Source organism: Zootermopsis nevadensis, unplaced genomic scaffold (genome assembly GCF_977971745.1).
Source record: "Zootermopsis nevadensis isolate Lab colony 2312 unplaced genomic scaffold, Znev_1.0 Znev_ptg000005l, whole genome shotgun sequence".
Lineage (NCBI taxonomy): Eukaryota > Metazoa > Arthropoda > Insecta > Blattodea > Termopsidae > Zootermopsis > Zootermopsis nevadensis.
In genome coordinates, this window is record NW_028259137.1 from 5,477,173 (window position 1) to 5,496,460 (window position 19,288).

At 36.9% G+C, this 19,288-nt stretch overlaps 1 protein-coding gene across 6 annotated transcripts in view; it reads left to right on the forward strand.

The window, feature by feature from the left end:
* The window catches only part of ttk (zinc finger and BTB domain-containing protein ttk), a 72,187-nt gene that overhangs the window by 24,394 nt on the left and 28,505 nt on the right, over positions 1–19,288 (forward strand). For all 6 annotated transcript variants that reach the window (XM_022084477.2, XM_022084475.2, XM_022084474.2 and 3 more), the window contains exons 3-4: positions 7,234–7,306; positions 9,095–9,154. In XM_022084477.2, coding sequence (XP_021940169.1) covers positions 7,234–7,306; positions 9,095–9,154 — 133 coding nt within the window. The remainder of the gene's footprint in view (positions 1–7,233; positions 7,307–9,094; positions 9,155–19,288) is intronic.

Here is a 19,288-nt window from a genome sequence, read left to right on the forward strand (position 1 = left end):
AGTTAATTGTTTGGCAATCGTACAAGTTTTCACACTTCTGCAATGTCAGCTGTGGTGCGTAATTTTTACTTTTAGATTGTTATTGGAGCCAGGTACAGTGGCTGTTCTGTCTGAGGCATGCACTGCTTTGGACATTGGGATGGCGGGGGTTCAAATCCCACTTGAGGCACGGATATGCGTCCTTGTCGTTCCGCATTCTGTTCTGCCGTGTAGTTAGTGGCCTTGCGATGGGCTGCCTCCCCTCCCCCCAATCTATGGAATCTTACCATAAATCCTTATTCATAGAACACTGAAGAAGAAGAAAAAGGAAGTTAAGAATTTGTATGAATAGAAACTGATTTTAAAATCACCTTTGAATCATGTCACGCTGTATAGAGCAGTCCATTCAACACTGGGCCTTGGGTCACCCAAAACAGTGTCTGGTGTGGAGATAGTCATGAGGGTGGTATATACAGACTCGTAATAGTGAAATTGCGAAGGCTATGTACCTAAGAACGAGTCCACTTCATGTCTGGCTTACTCCGTGGCGAAAGAGACCTGTGGGTCGTCCCACTGCCGCTGTCTGCTGATCTGTGTAATACGGTAGTTCACAGAAGTGAGAAGAAAATGTGAAAAATTATATCCTGGAGGTGCAATAACAAATTACTGGATGGAGAAGAAATCTGGAGTTACTGAGATTTGTAGTGCATGACTAGCATTGCAACATCTGAAAGACATATTTTCACATCCCAGAAGTGAAATGTGTGCCCATTATGTAGTAGATACTTGTAGTCTGCAAAAGTAGAACATCATTTTCTTACTATAGTGAAGATGACTAAAATTTCATGTTTGTGCGCATTTCACAATTTGTATAATACCACAGACTGAGTCTGTGCAGAATACATCCAGGTTTGAATTGGTTTTTTAATATAAACTTATTTACAATAGCTAAAAGTGGTAACCTCCCGCACCCAAGTGTATTTTATATCAGTGAATTTTGAGACACAGATTGAAGTTCACATTTAGTGATTTCTAGAATAGTGTTCTGAATTTCAATATGCTGTCCCCAGAAAGTGTGTGGATTATTTTTATTTGGCAGGTCATACGCAAAGGAAAATAGTTTTATTATAAAATTGATGCTCACTCATTTATGTAGGCAAGCCATATTGAGAGATATAACATGCTACAAGTGTCTGAGAATTCAAATATCACTACTGTAACTAAAACAGAACAGAATTGCAATAAAAATAGCCTAAATTTATATTATTAGTGTAAAACTTGAGCCTGCCTTTGCTCCACTAGAGAATTAACATTTATTCTGTTTTTGAAATGCTAGTTTTAATTATACGTAAATTCACATAAGTGATTTTTTGAACAAAACTTTGTTTTGTTTAACATGTGTGTGCTATGATATTAAAATTAAATCCGTGGCGTAACAGCTCTAGAGAGCCAAAGCCGACTAGTTTGACTGCTGGCCTCACATTCACACGCCTAAGCAGAGGTGAACGATCATCCAACCAGATATAGGGTGACGTGTGGTCAGCACGACGAACCCCCAGCCATTGCTAGTTTTCATGACCGGATTGTAGCTCCCCAATTTCCTCACGATGCTGGGTTGGCACCGGTCGAAAGCTCATGAGAAAATTTCTTTTCCCCCCCGAGACTCGAACCAGCGCGCATTCCGTATCGCCGGTTTGAAGCATGATGCCTCAGACCGCGCGGCTATGGCGCGGGACGTGTGCTATGATATACTCCTTCCAAATTTTTGTCCAAACTTACGTAATTCTGAGATCCGAGATAGTAGTAAAGACGTGTGAGGGTAATTATAGCTTCCTGGCTGAAACTACGATGCAAAATTAAGTCAAACTCCAGCTCAGTTAATTCGAGTTGTGATTTTTCTGGAATATCACTGACTTCAGTGGAGGATGGTGTATTTGTAGTGTGGCTACAAAAGTAGTCGTGTCTCATTTTAAAATTCTCGGCCAAGGAATATGTCAGTTCTACAACATGAACTCTTGTGAAGAGAATGTATACTGATTCATCCTTATGAAGCAAATCACAGGAAGAAAACATTTTAATCTGTGTCTGAAATAGTTTAGCTTTATTTCAAAAGCTCTGACAGCCCCAAACATATCAGAATTGAGTTTTTGTTGGCCTTGAATTTTGGTTTCTAAGATATTTACATGGCAGCCAGTAGCTCTCTTTATCACCTAGTTCTGTGACAGTTTTGCCCTTCTCATTTGTGAAAAATTTCTATTTCCTAACATCCTAACTAAAAGAACGTTCAGCATCAATTTTCAACAAAGAGATTGAAACTGGAGATGATTAAGTCCATGAGATCAAAAGAAGCTTTTTATAACTGTTGCCACAACTTACATAACATGATCCAGCTTTAAAATTTTTCTAAGTGACTATGGATGCTGAAGTGATGTTCAACGTGAGATGGTGAGATCGGGATTTTGTTTGTCAGTTTCTTGATACATTCTACCCATCGAACCTGCTTTGTTTCCGGCAATATCTGGAGCCCCTTTTATTTAGTCCAGTGCAGCTTCAGATCCTATGGCTTTACGCATAATCAAAATCAAATCTTTTCATGTAACTGTGCCATAACTTTTAAAAATGGCTAGTTCTCTGACCACCTCAAAATATTCTCTCATGTTTTGGGTTGATGATTAATGATTGAGCAGTATTGCTTGTGTCATTACTGTGATCCATTGCTGAAACAAAAGCTTTAAATTCTTTTGCTTTGTGTCTGAGTTGATTAAATGATTTATTGTCATCATCTCACTGTGTCTGTTGCAAAAAGATAGACATACAGTATTAAAGGTTTTGGCCAAAAAAAAGTTTTCTTCCTGTGAGGAATGTTTACCTCTTTAATCTTTTATATTTTTTAAAAACTTTTTATTTATTATTATTTCCTAATATCTGTTTGTAGTAATGCATACATTTTGTCCCTTTAATGACACGAGTTAAAAACTTGCAGTATTTTTATATTAAATCTTTGTTACTTGGTAGTTGCTGTTTTGCGAAGACAATGCTTATGCTTGCACAGTATTTTGATACTTTTACTTACGCACTCATTAGCTTTGAATTCATTTTTCTTTGTTGGTAGGGAATCTTTTTAAAAAGAATCTTAGGAAAATGATAAACTTCAAATCAATACCGTGACTATTGTATACTAATTCCTAATTTTCATTTTGTGGTTAGGTTGTAAATTAATTTATAGTAAGATTATATATTAGTGTAGTCAGCTTCTCGCAGTTTTAATTATTGGCGACTGGTTTTATGTTGTTTATCATTGATCATTGTATTCAGTCCATTTTTAATTGGTTTCATTGAATAATGATCCTTCCTAGTACTTTGTATAAGAACTATTGATGGCGGAGCTTGGGCAATTTTGAGTTCTTGATATGAAGTTTACATTTGATGTGAGGTTAAATGACGTTAATACGGAAACCGGACTTTGTCTGCCGTGACTTTCAATAAGAAGATCTGTATTTATGTCATCACAGATAATAAATTGAGCTTTAGGTTTGTAAAGACAATTTACAATGTAATGTGACTTATTTAAGAATTGCTTGGGATCTCCTGTGGGTGGTATGTGTGTAGGTAGAACATATATTTAAGAAAATTTATTAGATTACAGTTTTGTAGCACAGCAGTTTTGCATTTTGTTTCGTACAAAGATGTGTACTATCTATATGATTAAATTTTGAACTCTCATCAGATTTTGTACAGAAGTTGGCTCCAAGAGTGTAACTGTTAAGATTAATTTGTAAAATTTCAGGTAGTTTCAAATGGTGCTCAGTTAAACAGAGAATATGGGATGAGTGTATACTTTTAACAGAAATTAATAATTCTTAGTTTATTTTGACAGGCCTCTGATGCTCTGATAGGGCCAAAAGATTGTTATTACTGAATTCTAAGTTCAGAAATAGTTTGTTGATGATTGGCTGTCTGTTACATATTTAGTTTTGCATTCAGATATTATCCTAAAAATTAGCCTCGATCTTGCACCTATGATCACAGCAATCTTAATGTTATCTGGCATACACCTAATCTTGTCAGCACAAGCATTCTTTTACGTTTAGGATTAAGGTGCAGTCCGTGTCTAGTGTGATCATACCTAACCAAAGATTATTCATCAGTCGATTGAATGTGGGACTTCAAAACACGTTCATACCTCATATTCACACTCATCCACCTGTTTGTGTGAAGCCAGTCTTGTCTTACCAGGCCAAGAAATCCGGCGTTAATGTGCCTGCTGTTTTTGGCAATATTGTCCTCCTGCGTTTAGTAATTGAAGGCTGTTGCCTGCCTGGTCCTCCCGCTAAAATACGTGATCGTCTTTGGTAAGATTCCCGCTTAATTTTTTAAGATCCCCTACAAGATTTCCATGTACGCGTGCATTATGATTGAATATGCTTATAAGATTTTCTTCCCAAAGGATTCAGTGAAGCTGCTCATGCAGTTCTGTACCGTGACTGCTGCCTATGAGCAGAACCTTTTCACATTTCTTGTTACTTTTACGTTGGTCTAGGTTTTTGGATTTTCTGTGTTCATGAACTCGGCAACTTTCTAAGGTTTGGAAATAGCCAGAGCCTCAGATTTGTTGCTCAGGCTTGCATGTCGTGAAATGGACTTGTTTGTAGAGAATCACTTTTACTAGCTATTGTAAAATAACTCTGGATTATGTTGAATTTCAAGGTAATTTAATTGTCATACTTCCGTGGATGATATTTCTGTTTTAGCGTCTAAGTTGCTCATTTAGTCAAGAAGTACACCATGTTATGGAACCCAAAATTTCATCACTCTTTTTACAAAAGCCTGCCACTTTACATACAAACATTGTGTGTTAAAATGTCGGAAGTTGCGCACAAGTGAGTCCTTGCCCGTTGTTGAAAAGCTAGAATTTTTTTTTTGTGTGTGTTCTTGACACGTGTCTGTCCCTGTCTGTATGATATGAGTGTTACCTGTTTTCTCTTTAGTGGAATAATGTATTGAAATTTTATGTCGATGCATGATAGTACACAAGGTGTTGATGTGAGACTTGCTTGCTGATTGCCGTAGCATGGTGGTAATTGGCTGAATTACTTTTATATATGTAGGCAATGGCACAGAGGTTTTCTCTTTAAGCGGTGCTGATCCAGATATTAATATCTGTTGGCACTGAATTTCATGACTGAATGAGATGGTAAAACACAATATTCAGTACATGAGACAAGTCTCAGCCACCCAGAGAAGTCTGTGTTGGCAGAGACTGCAGCAAAGCAGGAAACAGAATTTATTTGTCTGTGTGGGTGGATGTTCTGTAGACGGCATACCCCAGGAAGTCTCTGGGTGTTAGTTGCCCAAGATATGCAGGAAGAGTATTTGGCAATTTATTTCCATTTACTTGGAGGATTTGATGTTTGGATGCAGTTTCATCAGACTGGAACTGATGGCTTCCTGCTAGAAGGCTGTTATAAGGGGAGAGTGGATACCCCATTGAGGTGCCTATGACTTGTTGGTGATTGTTTAAAATGTACTGCAATGAATTCTTTAAACAAATTATATTGGCCAAAGTGACGTAAATTATCACATTAATAAATCAGGCACCGCGTTACCTTACAATATGGCTTATATTCGTAAGTACCTAAACTATGAGTCATCTGCAGCAACAGTTTTCTGCTTCAATATATGGATTGCATACATAATTGAGGCCCAGTAAGTGACTTCCAACTCGGGCATCTAAACGGGTAGCAGGGAAATTGAAGTTGATTGATTTCTTCTCGCTGTCCCTACGTGCAGGTCTAGGAGTGATGCCTGGACAATAGACAAGTACACTCATGTAGGTCAAAGTGGCTTAGGCACTCGGACAGTCATAATATGTTACGGACAGTAGTTGGTAACCTGTAGAACTCAGGCCACACGTGGCTCTCAAAAACGTTTGGTGCAGCCTGTCACATGCAAGACAGGTAATAATTTTCTTCCATTTAGGAAGACATTGTTATAAATATTGTATTATCTAAGTGTACAGGCAGTCACAAAAAATATTTAAGTGAAACAGAAATTGTGTAGATGTAGCCCTATAAAATTAAAATTGGGTTATTGTGTAAAGGTGCATGGTGACCCAATGGATAGAAGATTGAGGGACTAACTTACATGAACAGTCGAAAGAATAAGTAAGGTGATTTATTTACTGTTGAAGATTTCTGTCTTCTGGGTTGTTACGCCGTGTAGTCTGGTCGATGTTAACCAACGTTTCAGAGGTCATACTGCCTCCGTCATCAGGGCGATGCCCATCGTCCCTAGCTCAGCCTCCAACATGTATGAGAATGTCTGTATGTGCTGCTACACTCCAAGTCTCATGGGCTGAGGATTACGACACACACAGTAATGATGCACATCTAGCCTGGCCCGTGGCATTTGCGGTGAAACTGACCCAGAGAAGCGCCACGTTTAAAGCTGCAGTATTGGCGATCCAATTACAAAAATCATTGCGGAGGTCTGTCCTGAGCAATGGAAGTGACAGAGTGATTCCAGATGTATCCACTGATTTTCTGATAATCCGTCTTAGACATATGAGCAGACACCTGTACCTGGGATCAGGAACCCCATCCACTTAGGTCCTTGCTTTCTGTGAGCATGGAAGTCCATCTTGAATGGTCTGTTATTTATGATTCACATGGTAGTGATAACTACCCTGCATTTCTGCATAATGCCGACTTGATTCCCAGTGTCTGGATTGGATCATCAGGCATGCTGACTGCGAGGGTTTTGCTGTCGGCCAGTCAGTCAGTCAGTTTTTGATGACGAGGAATGTTTATCTGTTGACTCTGTAGTGTGAAGTGTTTTATGTGGTCTTTATTCTGCACTGCATCGTTTCACATCTACCAGTCATCCAGAAGACCTTGTCATATCTTTATCCCTCGGTGGATGAATGAATATTGCTACGCTATGTGGGCTTGTCTCTTTCAGACCCACCCTGACATATTTCAAGCGCTTCCATGCTAAGGCTCGGCACATTCCATGTGAGGTGTTTCTCTTTCCTGGCTTTTTCCTTCTCTTCATCATAGGAATTGATTGTGCCTGAATATGTGATTTTAGGCTGGATTATATTGGGGAAAAGCAGAATAAAATAACATTGTCTGTAGTTTTTATAGGCGTGATGCCATCTTATGTAAATATGTTTTTTTTTGTGGTTTCTTTAATAACCCCGAGGATTTTTCAGAAAAGTTTTAATATACAGATTTGTATTTTTGTTTGTTGCAGGAAGCAGTACCAGCATTACATTCAAAACACGTGAAGGAAGAGCCAGAACCCACTCCTGGACCGTCCTCTCAAGGTGATTTGATGCATGCGTAGTGCTTGATGTTACTGTGCAGTGTTGCATGAAATGGGTGTCTGATTTGTTAGTAGCATAGCCTTTCATATTTTTAATTCTTGTCCTTTCACTGTAGGATGTGTTACGAAGAGAGGCACATTTCAGTTAATTTCTTAGTCAGGTCTTTTCGCAAGCAAGATTTTACTCGCTCCTTCCATCAGTTTTTCCAGCATTACGAGCACCAACAGTAACCACAGTATAATATTTTTAATTGAAAATTTTCATGGTCTGAAAATGTGTCGTCTAAAACTTGCAAGAACAAATAGTAAACCCATCATTACAACATGTATTTATGTCACACATATATGTAAAAGAAATATAGTTTGTGTTAATTTATCGCATATGACAAAACACTAAGTGTTTTGCCATACAGTCATGTTTAAATGTTGCATGAATTTATTGGAATGTCAAATTAAAATACTAAATGCACTTACTGGCATGGGCTGTAGAAGTGTGGATCCGTACTTATATGTGTTTAGGTCATCATCAGAATAGTTACAAATCATTGTGCTTATTCCAGTTGAAATAAAATAAAATTAAAAGTTATTATTCTGCCTTTGCATATGGATAAGATAGAGCCATTATTTAATTGCTGGAATAATTTTGTATAAATTTGGTCCAGGTGTTGACATTGTCTTGCGGTAAGTTCATTGAGGCCTACCGTATTTCGAACAGATGGAATCCGTGCAAAGGTGTTGCTCTTTTATATGTCGAGGAATTGCTGCACTGTAAGACTGTTCTTGAATTCGGATGTAATTTTCTATTATTTATGCTGGAACAAGGTTATCTTGTTCAAAAGTCGCTGATGTTTCTCGGACCATCTGTGTCCCCATCATCAGGGCTATGATGTACCTGTGCTTTTATTGTCCCACGTACGAATCTGCTCAGAGTCTGTATGTGAATCTTAGTGTGAAGCTAGTGAACAGAGTCGAGTGCTTTGCTTGGCCTTGATTTCAGATTGTGCGTCTCTGTATTGCTCAGACATTTGTCGCTAGGTACCAATACTAATTGAAAGCGAAGCCTCCATCCTTGTTGAAGTGTCTGGGATGAATGACAAAGATTATAGTACTGTCATCACAACTGTATTATATCACATGTGAAAATTAAATATTGACGCCATTATCAGTTGTGCTGTAGATATTTAAAAAGTAACTTGGATCTGTCTTCAGAAACTATTTTTTAAGTTATTCCCATTTATTTTATTTTCATATTCCACTGTGTGTTTTGGTCTGTAACTCGGACCATCTTCAGGTGGTGGTATTATGAGGATAAAACTGAATACTAGTGTGGTTAAAAATCCTCAGGAGATAAAATTATGATAAAATGTTTACATTACGCTATATTGTAGCTTGTACCTTTGGCACAGTTTACATGATTTTAAATGCAGTAATAAAATTGAATGTACGTTGAATGGACAGAGGAGTGTGCCCCCAACTGTCGGGCACTTGCGGTAGTGGAGACAGTAAGGGGATGAAGGGATAAGAGGCTGGAGGTGGTTGCATGAGGAGCAGCTCCATAATTATACTTTTCGCTGAATGTCATTAGGATTATCAAATTGAGAAAGATGATTTTGGAAGTCCGTGCAGCACGCATGGAGGTGATTAGAAATACAGTAATGTTTATGAGTATTACACACCCCTGGAATTTGAAATGGATTGAAGAGGGGTGGGTTACTGTCTTTGATTTATATCCTTCACTATTTTTGCATATTGAATAATAATAAGACAAAATCTTTGTTTGCTTTCACAGACCCAGGTCAAGCCTTTGTCCGACCAAGTAGTACGAACAACCCCGAACAGTATGCCCTTGGTAAGTGCAAAGAACTAACTGTGCCTATAATAATAACAACTTTCTCAATTTGTTGTTTGTAGTGTTTGTGGTTGTGCTTTAGATATGTGTAAAGAAATTCACTGAAAGTATGTACCTTCTCATGCTACAATTTTTTTAATCGCAGGAAGCACTTTTAGTCCAATAACATGCTTGTGTATATGTGCGCGTGTGCGATTGAGTGTGTTACTTTTAATGAGCCTTTGCAAGTCCATTTTAAAATAATGTCCGGTGGTGAATGCAAATTTTTATCTCCAGTAGAAATAACATATTAGTAAACTAGAAGATGTGGTGAGAGTATGTTTCAGGAAGACTTGATTGATGCGCGTATGTCCAAAAGTGTGGCGATGTTATTGTTTCTGCAGATACAATAATTTTACATCTTTTTGATAACTGCATTACAGTCATCTGCTCTGAATCTCTGAAAGAAGCGTTCTTTTTTGAACATTCTGCAAACTGAGATTCTTGAGACCATGCAAGATAGTCTCTCTTATATTTTGAGATACAAGGAAACTTTGTTAAACAACTAGTGATCTGTGCACATTAGTGCACTGGCTGCTTAATGAAGAAACATAAATGGGCTGAATTTAGCTTCCTGTCCATTGGTTGTTTGGAAGATGTTTTTCCACAGGTAATGCGTTCAGATGTGAAGCTGACTCAACTCCATCTAGTGTCGAGTTCTAGAATGCTTGCTGAAAATTATTTAAGTTGATCAGAATGAAGATCTAGGAAGGTCTTTTTGGACATGCAATTTCCGCATTTGTTTGAATAGAGAAACAAAATTACCTCCATTAATTCTGTCCATGAAGGTTAATTATTTTGTATGATAGAAGGATATAAGTGGATAGTAGGAGAAGCAGTTACATAACGAGGAAGTTCTTACTTCAAACAGGGTGTTTCTGAAATACATGGCACCACTTCAGGGATACAGAAATGAAAAATGTATATGTAAACATGGGTCAGTGAACACCGTTTTAGAGCCGTGGCCCACAAGCTCACCGGACTTAAACCCACCAGAATTTTATTTGTGGAGCTGTCATAAAGTATTGTGTATGCTGTGGCGGTTAAAGGTGTAATGGAATTATAACGGATGGTAGAAGATAGATGTGAGTTCATTTGTGACATGCCTGGAATTTTTGAGCTCGTGTGACAGTCCTCAGGGAGAGATGCAGTGCGCTGTGTAGAAACACAGGGACAACATTTTGTGATTCTGTTGTGTCAAAGCAGTGATCTGTAAAGGAATCAGCGATTTGTGAATAAACACTTTCTTGCGGACAGGTTTACACTTTATTTTTTATCCTTCTCCTTCCAAAATTAAATGGGCAATAACTCAAAGGTGAAGCATCTGAAGACCCATGTTTATATTGGCTTTTTTAATTGCTTTTGCATATACGACGTGCCCCTAAAGTGGTGCCATTCTGTGTCTCTAGTAACAAGGAACTTGTTTCTTCATGTTGCATGCCTACCATTTTAAGAGCGGTCAAATGTAACCCTTTACCAACCATTTAAAACATTAGTGAGTGGTGCTGTCACTGCAGTTTTGTTTTTTTAAATGACATTTCACTATATTTGGCTGTTGGAATGTGCAGGACCCTTTTAATTTTACTTTATTCTACTGCATTAGGAGCAAACATTAGGGAAGGCTGGTCTTATCATGTAACTCTGATGGTGGAAACAAGAAACTGATAAAGAGTTCTGTTGCAAGGAAGGCTCTTGGAAAATAAACATATTGAAGACTGTGAAGAAGATGGTAGGGTAAGAGAGAATGTTGAAGTAAGTTGGTGGGCTTTGATGTTGGCAGCACTGAATATTCAGGCTTCGTCTCAGCAGATGGTGTATTCTGCATTTTTAAATCAAAGTCTCTTATAGGCAGCACAAGTTTTGTTTACCTGTGGGATAAAAGGAAGTCTTGATGTTCTGTTGCTTATCTGGAGGTCCTGCCTCGCATTTCACAACTTACTGCCGATGTCCTTCCTCTCAGTTGAACCTTTGAGCGGAAGTAAACAGATAGCAGCTCCTGGCAGTTGGTCAGCTTGGACCCATCTGTCTGCTGTCTTCCCTCTTAATGCTTCTTACAATGTTCATTGCGATGCTCCATGTTGTTGTCATGGCGTTGCACATCTACAGATTAGGACTTTTGAATTAACTCGTCTCATTGAAATTTAGTAGAAATTGGAAGAGTTTATGTAGAAGTATTATAATGCAGGATTTTTAAATAAGCATGAAAAGGGGCTTCAGGGTTGTGCAAACTGTTACGTCAAGAGATCCAGGTTTAGGAGTACAAACACCATTAGGGACTGTATTTGAAAGACTGTTGTCATGGAAATGATGTCAGTCTATTTCACATGAACTTGTCATTTGTTATGTGTTTTCTCGTCCTTGAAAAAGAACACTGTCCAGTTTATTTAAGGAAACATTTATAAAAAAATACAACGATGAAGACTGCCATCCGTAATGGTTTAATTTCCAAAGCACCGTGGTGCTGAAAGTTTGTTTCTATCAACATAGACATACAAAAAATTCATACATGTTATGAAATTGTAGAAATTTAGTTGCGTAAGAAATAAATGATTTTAGAATTTTAGCGTAATTTCCTTATTTTTTTGAGAGCCAGGCTTATGGTATCATGACTGGGTTGTTTTTATCCCTACAGTTGAACACCACTTGTTGTAATATAAAACAAACATCAGTATTGAAAATTACATGTTCTTGTTCCTTGAGTTAACACTGTGTACTTTTGAAAAAGTTCTAGGTTATTTATGGTGACGTTCATTAATGTATTCACACCGGGAAGGTAAAATTGCTACTTTCTTAAATAGGGTTCCACATGAAATTCTTGGTTTGGCACCAGCCATAATTCTAATTATTTTCTATTATAAAATAAAATACCCTTTTACTGTTGGATGAATTGCCTCAAGTAAATTTGTATTTTTATAGGATTGTTGTTTTAGGTTAGCTTGCTTAGTAGTTTTTTGAAAATGTGAGAATTCCCAAATTATTTTCTTTTGTGTCTAATTTCTTCTTCAGCCCAGTAAATGCCGGCTGTAGGGCTTTGTCGGTTCGGAATACCTTCCATGGGGGGTAATGGAATCATTGTAGTTAAGAGATGTGAATACTGGTGCCGTGTATTACTTCATCTTTTATGATTGCATAGGTGTAGAATTTTGTGTATGTAATATCTGTTTTTTGTTCATGGGATTTGATTGTTTTAGGGTCTTCGGTCAAAGGGGCAGTGTTGAGAAATCATTATTGTAGTGTGTTTTGTGTTACTTAGGTTTAGAAAATAATTATAATTCCTCAGTTTAACAATAATGAAAGAGTGAAGTTGTTTTGTTTAGAAATAGAACAGTGCTTAACACTATGACCAGTGTTTAGAGGAATTACATTTACAGCCTATTAAAGTCAGGATTTTGGGGGGAAATAGTTGCAGTTTAGGTGTTGTGAATCTTTTAATTATCCTTTCTTAAATTCGTGTTACGGGGCAGTTGACGACTGCTGAGAGATAAGAATATTGCAAGCCATCATGTCAAATATAAGTTGTAGAAAATTTGATGTGTTAAGTACTTTGTGAATAAAGTACAGTAATCAGATTGAAGTGATTCTTTGCAGATTTAACTTTGGTAAGGTAAACACACCAGTCTTAACACTTACTTCATGAATATGTGTATGAATTGGTACATGAATTTGGACTGATGGGGTTTAGCGGATGGGCACAAAGAAACGAGCAAAATTCAGGGGAGGTTTCGTGAGAAAGTATCGAGGATACTTAGATTTGTAGCAGTTGGGGTAGCTGAATTGCAGATGCCAAGTGATAGTTGGAGGTCGAGGTATTGTTTGGAGCAGATAATTTAGAATTGTTTGTCGCCATTTGTTGAATCAAATAATTTCTGTTTGGAGCCATATCTGAAACTAAATATACCAGACACTGATGCACATTTGTTTTAGTAATACACACGTGTTAAATACTGGTTACAACTCGTTTTGAATACTTTTGTTAAAACAGGCATCTTCGGCGCATAAACCGTATTTATCTTCTGTATTTTTCACGTGATTCAACACAGCTTATTTTAATAGTAATTGATAATGAACTGTCAATAATTGGTGAAGCAAGGATTTTAATGTTCAGGAAGTGATACTCAGTCTGTGCGCACATATTTTATAAGGTTATGTGGTAATATACCAGGAGTGGAAAAGTGATGGAGGCCATTTAAAATTTAACAAAAATGTGGAGACGAAGTCTCCTGGAAGGAGTCATCAGTGAAAGTATTTTCGCGTGGAGTGAGATGTCAGGACCAAGAATACAGTGAGTGAAGGTGAAGAAAGCGCATTCTTAATACCTTGGTCGCCAGGAGCCAACACTGTGGCGACATGCAGTGTGAGCTGTACAATGTGATGATCAATGAAGAAGGGGAATTCAAGCTGATTACTCCTTGAATGAGTATTGCAATATGTACCTGATACTTGGTACATGTTGTAACAGAGCTAATGGTGCAGTGAGGGGATTATGTAGGTGCCTTCCAAATGGAGACGTGTTTCACCAGCTGGACCAAAGAATGAGGGGAAACAATGTGCTACTAATGCCATCAATGCATAGAGGTGCACACTTGCCGGACACTATCAGTTGAAGAGATCGTTGTGGACGTGGTCGCACCGGGCCTGTGCAGTTCAGTGTGGATCCATCATAACATTTTCCACTTCATCCTCCATGACCATGAATTGTACCTGTACCATTACATGCAGGTCCAAGGCCCCGTGCCTCATGATATCCTCTTCTTCAGTGCTGCAAGCAGCTCGTGTGTAAACACCAGTGTGATCCTGGTTTTTTTGAATGTATCTTGTGGATGGGTGGAGCAGCATTCACCTGTGAAGGTGTCTTCGAATTTGTTGTGCCCAGCTGTCTGTACTGTAAGATGCGCTATATGCATACCATTCGTTGCTCTCAAACCAAATGTGTTTGCTAATACACGAGTGCTACCCGCTACTTTTGCTTGTCATTGAACCATGATCTCCTTGTGACTGGCCCCATCAGTTTTCTTTGTTACTGGAACAGGTTGGGCTATTGCCCCATTTGACAGTACTTTATGTTCTTGTATCTTGGCAACCAAGAGTTTCAGAGGGTTTTGTCTCTGCATTTTTTTTTATGGTGTTCTACATGTACCCATCATTTGTATTGGCCCCACACTCTGTGTAATAATGGTCCTAAACACATCGCTTGTCCACTAAATATAGTTCACTTAAAAATAATGCATCTAGACACTGTATTGTCAAAATGTGAGCTTTTAAGCATTACAGCAGTGAAATGAGGTGAAGTCAGTCTCCTGTACACGGCATAATTTTCATTCATAGATAGTCTGCAGTGAAGGAGGGAGCAAGTAATTTACCTATTGCTAGAAATATCAACGTGACTTTGAGCGGTGATTTCCAGTCTGATTTCACCGAGAGAAAATTATTTGCTCTTAATATCATCTGAAGTGTCAGTAACGGGAACAATTTCAAAGACTGGTGTATTTACCTTACTGGTACTTTTAACAAATTCATTCGTTTTCTTCGACACTTTCGTAAAATTATGTTGGGTTTTTTGAAGTTGTGCCACTGATTGGTCATTTATTTAACATTATTTGTCTCTTCATTACTCTCAATTGCCAATTTTCTTGCATGTTTCTCTATTCTAGTTGTATGCATTTACACTTCTGAGTGAGATTTCTTACTTATTGTGTGGAGTTTGTATCTCGAGTGTTCTGTTGCATTGAGTGTTAGATGAAAGGTGGTTTTTTTGCTTCTAGAGAGAGAATTTAAAAAGTCAGGGCTTGTAAAATTTATCATTACAGCAAATATTAATGGAGGGGAATGACCAGCATTTGCAATTCGGAGCTAAAGTTACCTAGAGTTGAAAGGTACATTTATGCTTATACAAAGTGGTTTCTAAAAGTATAATTTTTTTCAAGATGTTGTTTTTATTCAGTGAATGATATATGTTTGTTTTAAATGGCTTTTAAGCACTGCAGGAAACTCTGTATCGTTGCGTGTTTTGGAAGATGATTTGGCCTTGCCATGTCATGGACACAGTTGTAATTGTAATATACTTGGGTGTGAGGTGGCCGTATCTTTTGGAATCACAAGTTCTGTACCAAAATTTTACGTGTGTTCTTTTAATTAAATTATTTCTGCATAGCTTTATCAGTTCTTAATTAAGTATTTGGATATGTTAATCATTGTAATGGAGTGTTGCTGGGGGAGAGAGGTATTTCCGCTGATACCCAAGTGATGTAAAGAATTGTCTGTGCAATATTGATACGAAGATTTGGTTTGATAAACCAATTGGAATATTTTTTTTGATTTTGAATTTACAATCGGTGTATCACTTTATGGTTGCAGATGGCTGCTGTATGATACTGACCCTTGTGTCTGTGAATGTGTGTGTATGTGCATATGTATTTTTCTTGCTAAAACATGTGGTATTTACATATATGGGAATACCATATAGCTAAAGTTTAAGCATGTAACGTGTGTTACATCACAATTACAATTAGAGCTCAGCTCTTTAAAAATTTTTGAAACCTGACAAGTGAATTGAAATATAACATGTGTTATAGGTATATATTTTCATAATATCTACAGTTTTAGGTTTAACCGCAGTGAAACCTCTGCTTAACGAATCTGTGACGGTGAAAGATCATGTTTAATAATGGACCACATACTGATTGTCCGCTGGTTTTATTGAATGCCTTCGTAGCTTTCCTATGGAATGAAGGTACAAAATCAGACTTTGCAGAGAGATGTTTTCAATTGCATGACGTATTCTCTTCGACATCAAAACATTGTTAAAAGTAAGCAATTTATTTTCTGAAAATTGTAAATATAAGTTTTCTTGAGACAAACAGAATTTTGGTTTTACCATACGTCATCGTTGGAACAGGATTCCGAAGAATTTACTACAAGAAGATTTGGTTTATTTTGCTAACCAGAGTTGGAAGATATGAAGGTAAGTTTTAACCTGGCAAGAAAAGGAATGAATTCATTAAACATTATCTTACTGTAGAGGAAAACTTCTGCTGAATGATGAAGTGACCCAAAAGAGTGCAAGGGAGGTGATCTCGGTCCCAGGCGCATTTCACGCCATTAATTGAATATTGTGAATTTTTTTTATACCGTTGCTATATTTGAGCCTAATTAGATGATCATGTGTTCATTAAGCAGGGGTTTGACTCTACTTCGATTATTTAGAGGCTCAGTTGATATTATTTTTTAGTAAAATGTAGGTTATCTTTTAGTTTCTTCATTATTGTAGTAGAACTGTTTTATGTTTTTAAGTGTCCCATGTGTTAATAATGACAATGTTTATCAAATTCATAATAGAATTGCATTGAAATTATATTGCTAACATGAAATACGCCCTTACCATGATGAATTTTACTATAATAAAGTAAACATGGCATATTTATTTTCCATTCTAAATCTGAATTGTACACTGGCAAATATTTTCCAAGCATTAGAGCATTTAATTATCCAATTTTTTGTGTTAAGCTTTATGTAATTGGTTGTCTGATTTGCTATATATTCAGCAAATATAAAAAAATTATGCGCACACAAATGTGTTTATGTACACATTTATGCAAAGCATTGCTGTATTTTATTTTATTTTTTGTTTGTTTCTTTCTTTCTGTCACATGCAATGCAGTATTTTCTTGATAGCTACATTTCACTTCGTAGATGTATTTTGTGAAATTTGATCTTTGTGCTGTTCTCAAAATTGCCATGGGCCCAAAAATGTAACGTGCAGTATTTATCACCTTCATTTCTGCAATATAAGAACTGTTTTGATTTGATGGGGATTTAATGAGGTAAATGTAAGATTAATTTATTTCTTTAAGTAAATTGGTAGGTGAAGTGAACCTGAGTAATGTAAATACTAAAATTTTGTTGTTCTGTAATAATTTTTATTGTTATTGCTTACAACAAGTATACACAAAGGCTTGTGGGTATATTTTATAAAGTAAATGTAAATTTGATAAAGTAAAAATGTGAGTATATAAATAAGAAAATAGTAGGCTGTATGTCAAATGCCTTACTTTTAAATTCATTTACAAAATCTGTATGCTTGTGCTACTATTTAAAGGGTTTTGGCAAGAAAGTTGCATTTGAAGTCGGTACTGTTTTTTTTGATATATTTGCTAAATATCCGTGATTAAGTACATGTTGCACCTTTGAAAGTAAGTGATTGAAACAACCAAAATAAATTATGATGTGTGAAGAATGGGGTAAGCATGTTGCTCAAGCACTGCCATATGTAGGAAACAGTCGCTTTGTGTAGGTTGTAATTAAGGCATCTGAAAGACAGGAAAAGCAAACAGAATTGTACCTTTGAATGTTTTTTTTAGTTTATTTACTGTTATGAGCTGTTCAAGTTGTCACATGGAGTACTCAGTTTTACAAACTTTAAAAACAAAATACAGGATTTGCATTTTATTTAATTAAAATCTTTCATTGGTTGTAAGTTCCTTCAAAATAGATGATATTTATTTCTCTGATTTTTTTCAAATGTGACGGTAATGACAAGCCCGTGGCCCTATAGTTCATTAAGTTAACAGCAGAAGATTAAGAGAAGTAACTCAAAATTTCTTACTTGAGGGGAAAACAGGTTTCAGGAAAGGAGTAATTACCTTAGGTGATATGTTTGTATTAAAACAGATCATTGACAGAAGAAAATAATGTAGTTGCGGAACCCATCTCTTATTGATGAACTACACTGAGGCATTTTGCAGGGCGGACAGGAGTGAATTGTGTCATCCTGAATAGCAGAGGAGTTTATTATTTATGTCTTATAAAATGTATACAGAAATACGGTGAAGTCTTTTCAAGCAGTCAGCCATGTGAGAATGGCATTGTAATTTGTTTCAGAGAACATCTCTGCCTCTGTCATCAGGGTTGACATGAAAGATACAAATCTTACATATACAGTAGTAGAGTTATTTGAGACTGCCACCAGGACATACGATCAAGGCAACCACTGACATCGGAGAGTTGGAAAGGATGTAAAATTCTCACCTTTTCTCTTCAGTTCATGTTTAGACACTTGCCCATTAACAGAATTAACATCTGCGAGTTACAGACATGAGTAACTAAAACCAAGTATTTTATCTCCTCTCTCATTTTTGTAGATTACAAGTTTATCACCTCAGCTAATGAATGCAGCATTCATTACATGACACAAATGCCTTAGGAAAGCTGTATGACTTGGAAATATCCTAAAATAAATGGCAATAAAAGGAGGCTCACTTTTAAGTCTGAAAGTGGTTCTAGATAACAAAATAATTGAATGAGTCCGCACATTTATGTTTTATGTACGTGTGTGTAGATATCATCTATAAGATTGAAAAATTTAACAGTATGCGTAGGACAGTGAAGTGTACACTGAAAAACAAGACAAAAATAGAAACCATACTTGTGTTCTATAAAAGTAATGGCTGTACCATGTATCGGTATGATATCGAATTATGAACAGTGATGATGACAGCAGGAGATAAGCAACAGAAATGAGATATCTGAGATCAACGTTAGATTGGATGTGGATAGGCAAGCTGAGAAATGAAAAGAAGAGGCAGAACTTATTTTTATAAAATACTAACAAGCAAGTAGATGAGAACACAGAATGATTCAAGAAGACAAAAGAGCAGAGGAATGTAGTAAGACCTAGAAAGAGATGGAGATCAGGCTGGCTTTGCAGTGGGTTAGTTCTGTTGCTTTAAGAAGGAGATGAAGAAAAAAATCTATGATTGGTTGTCTGCGAGAGAATGCATTGATGTGGCTTGGAGGACATGAAAGGGGACAGAGTTAATGGTACTGTGGGACTAGAAATTTGGTCCTGAATAGTTTTACCTTTCATGCAAACTTCTGATGTGATTCAAACAATCTGCAGAACACTGAAGTGTAGCAGCGCTACAATGAAGAGTGACGTGCTGATTGGAGGAAATGCCTCAAATTCTAAATTTGATATTCTTAGATTATGAAGGATGCTATGATTGGCTTGCCATATGGGATATTAAAGAAATTCAGAATTTTTGTTGACTTCTTGATAAGCCACTTTGGAAAGGTGAGATGTTTAAGGGTAAAGGTTTG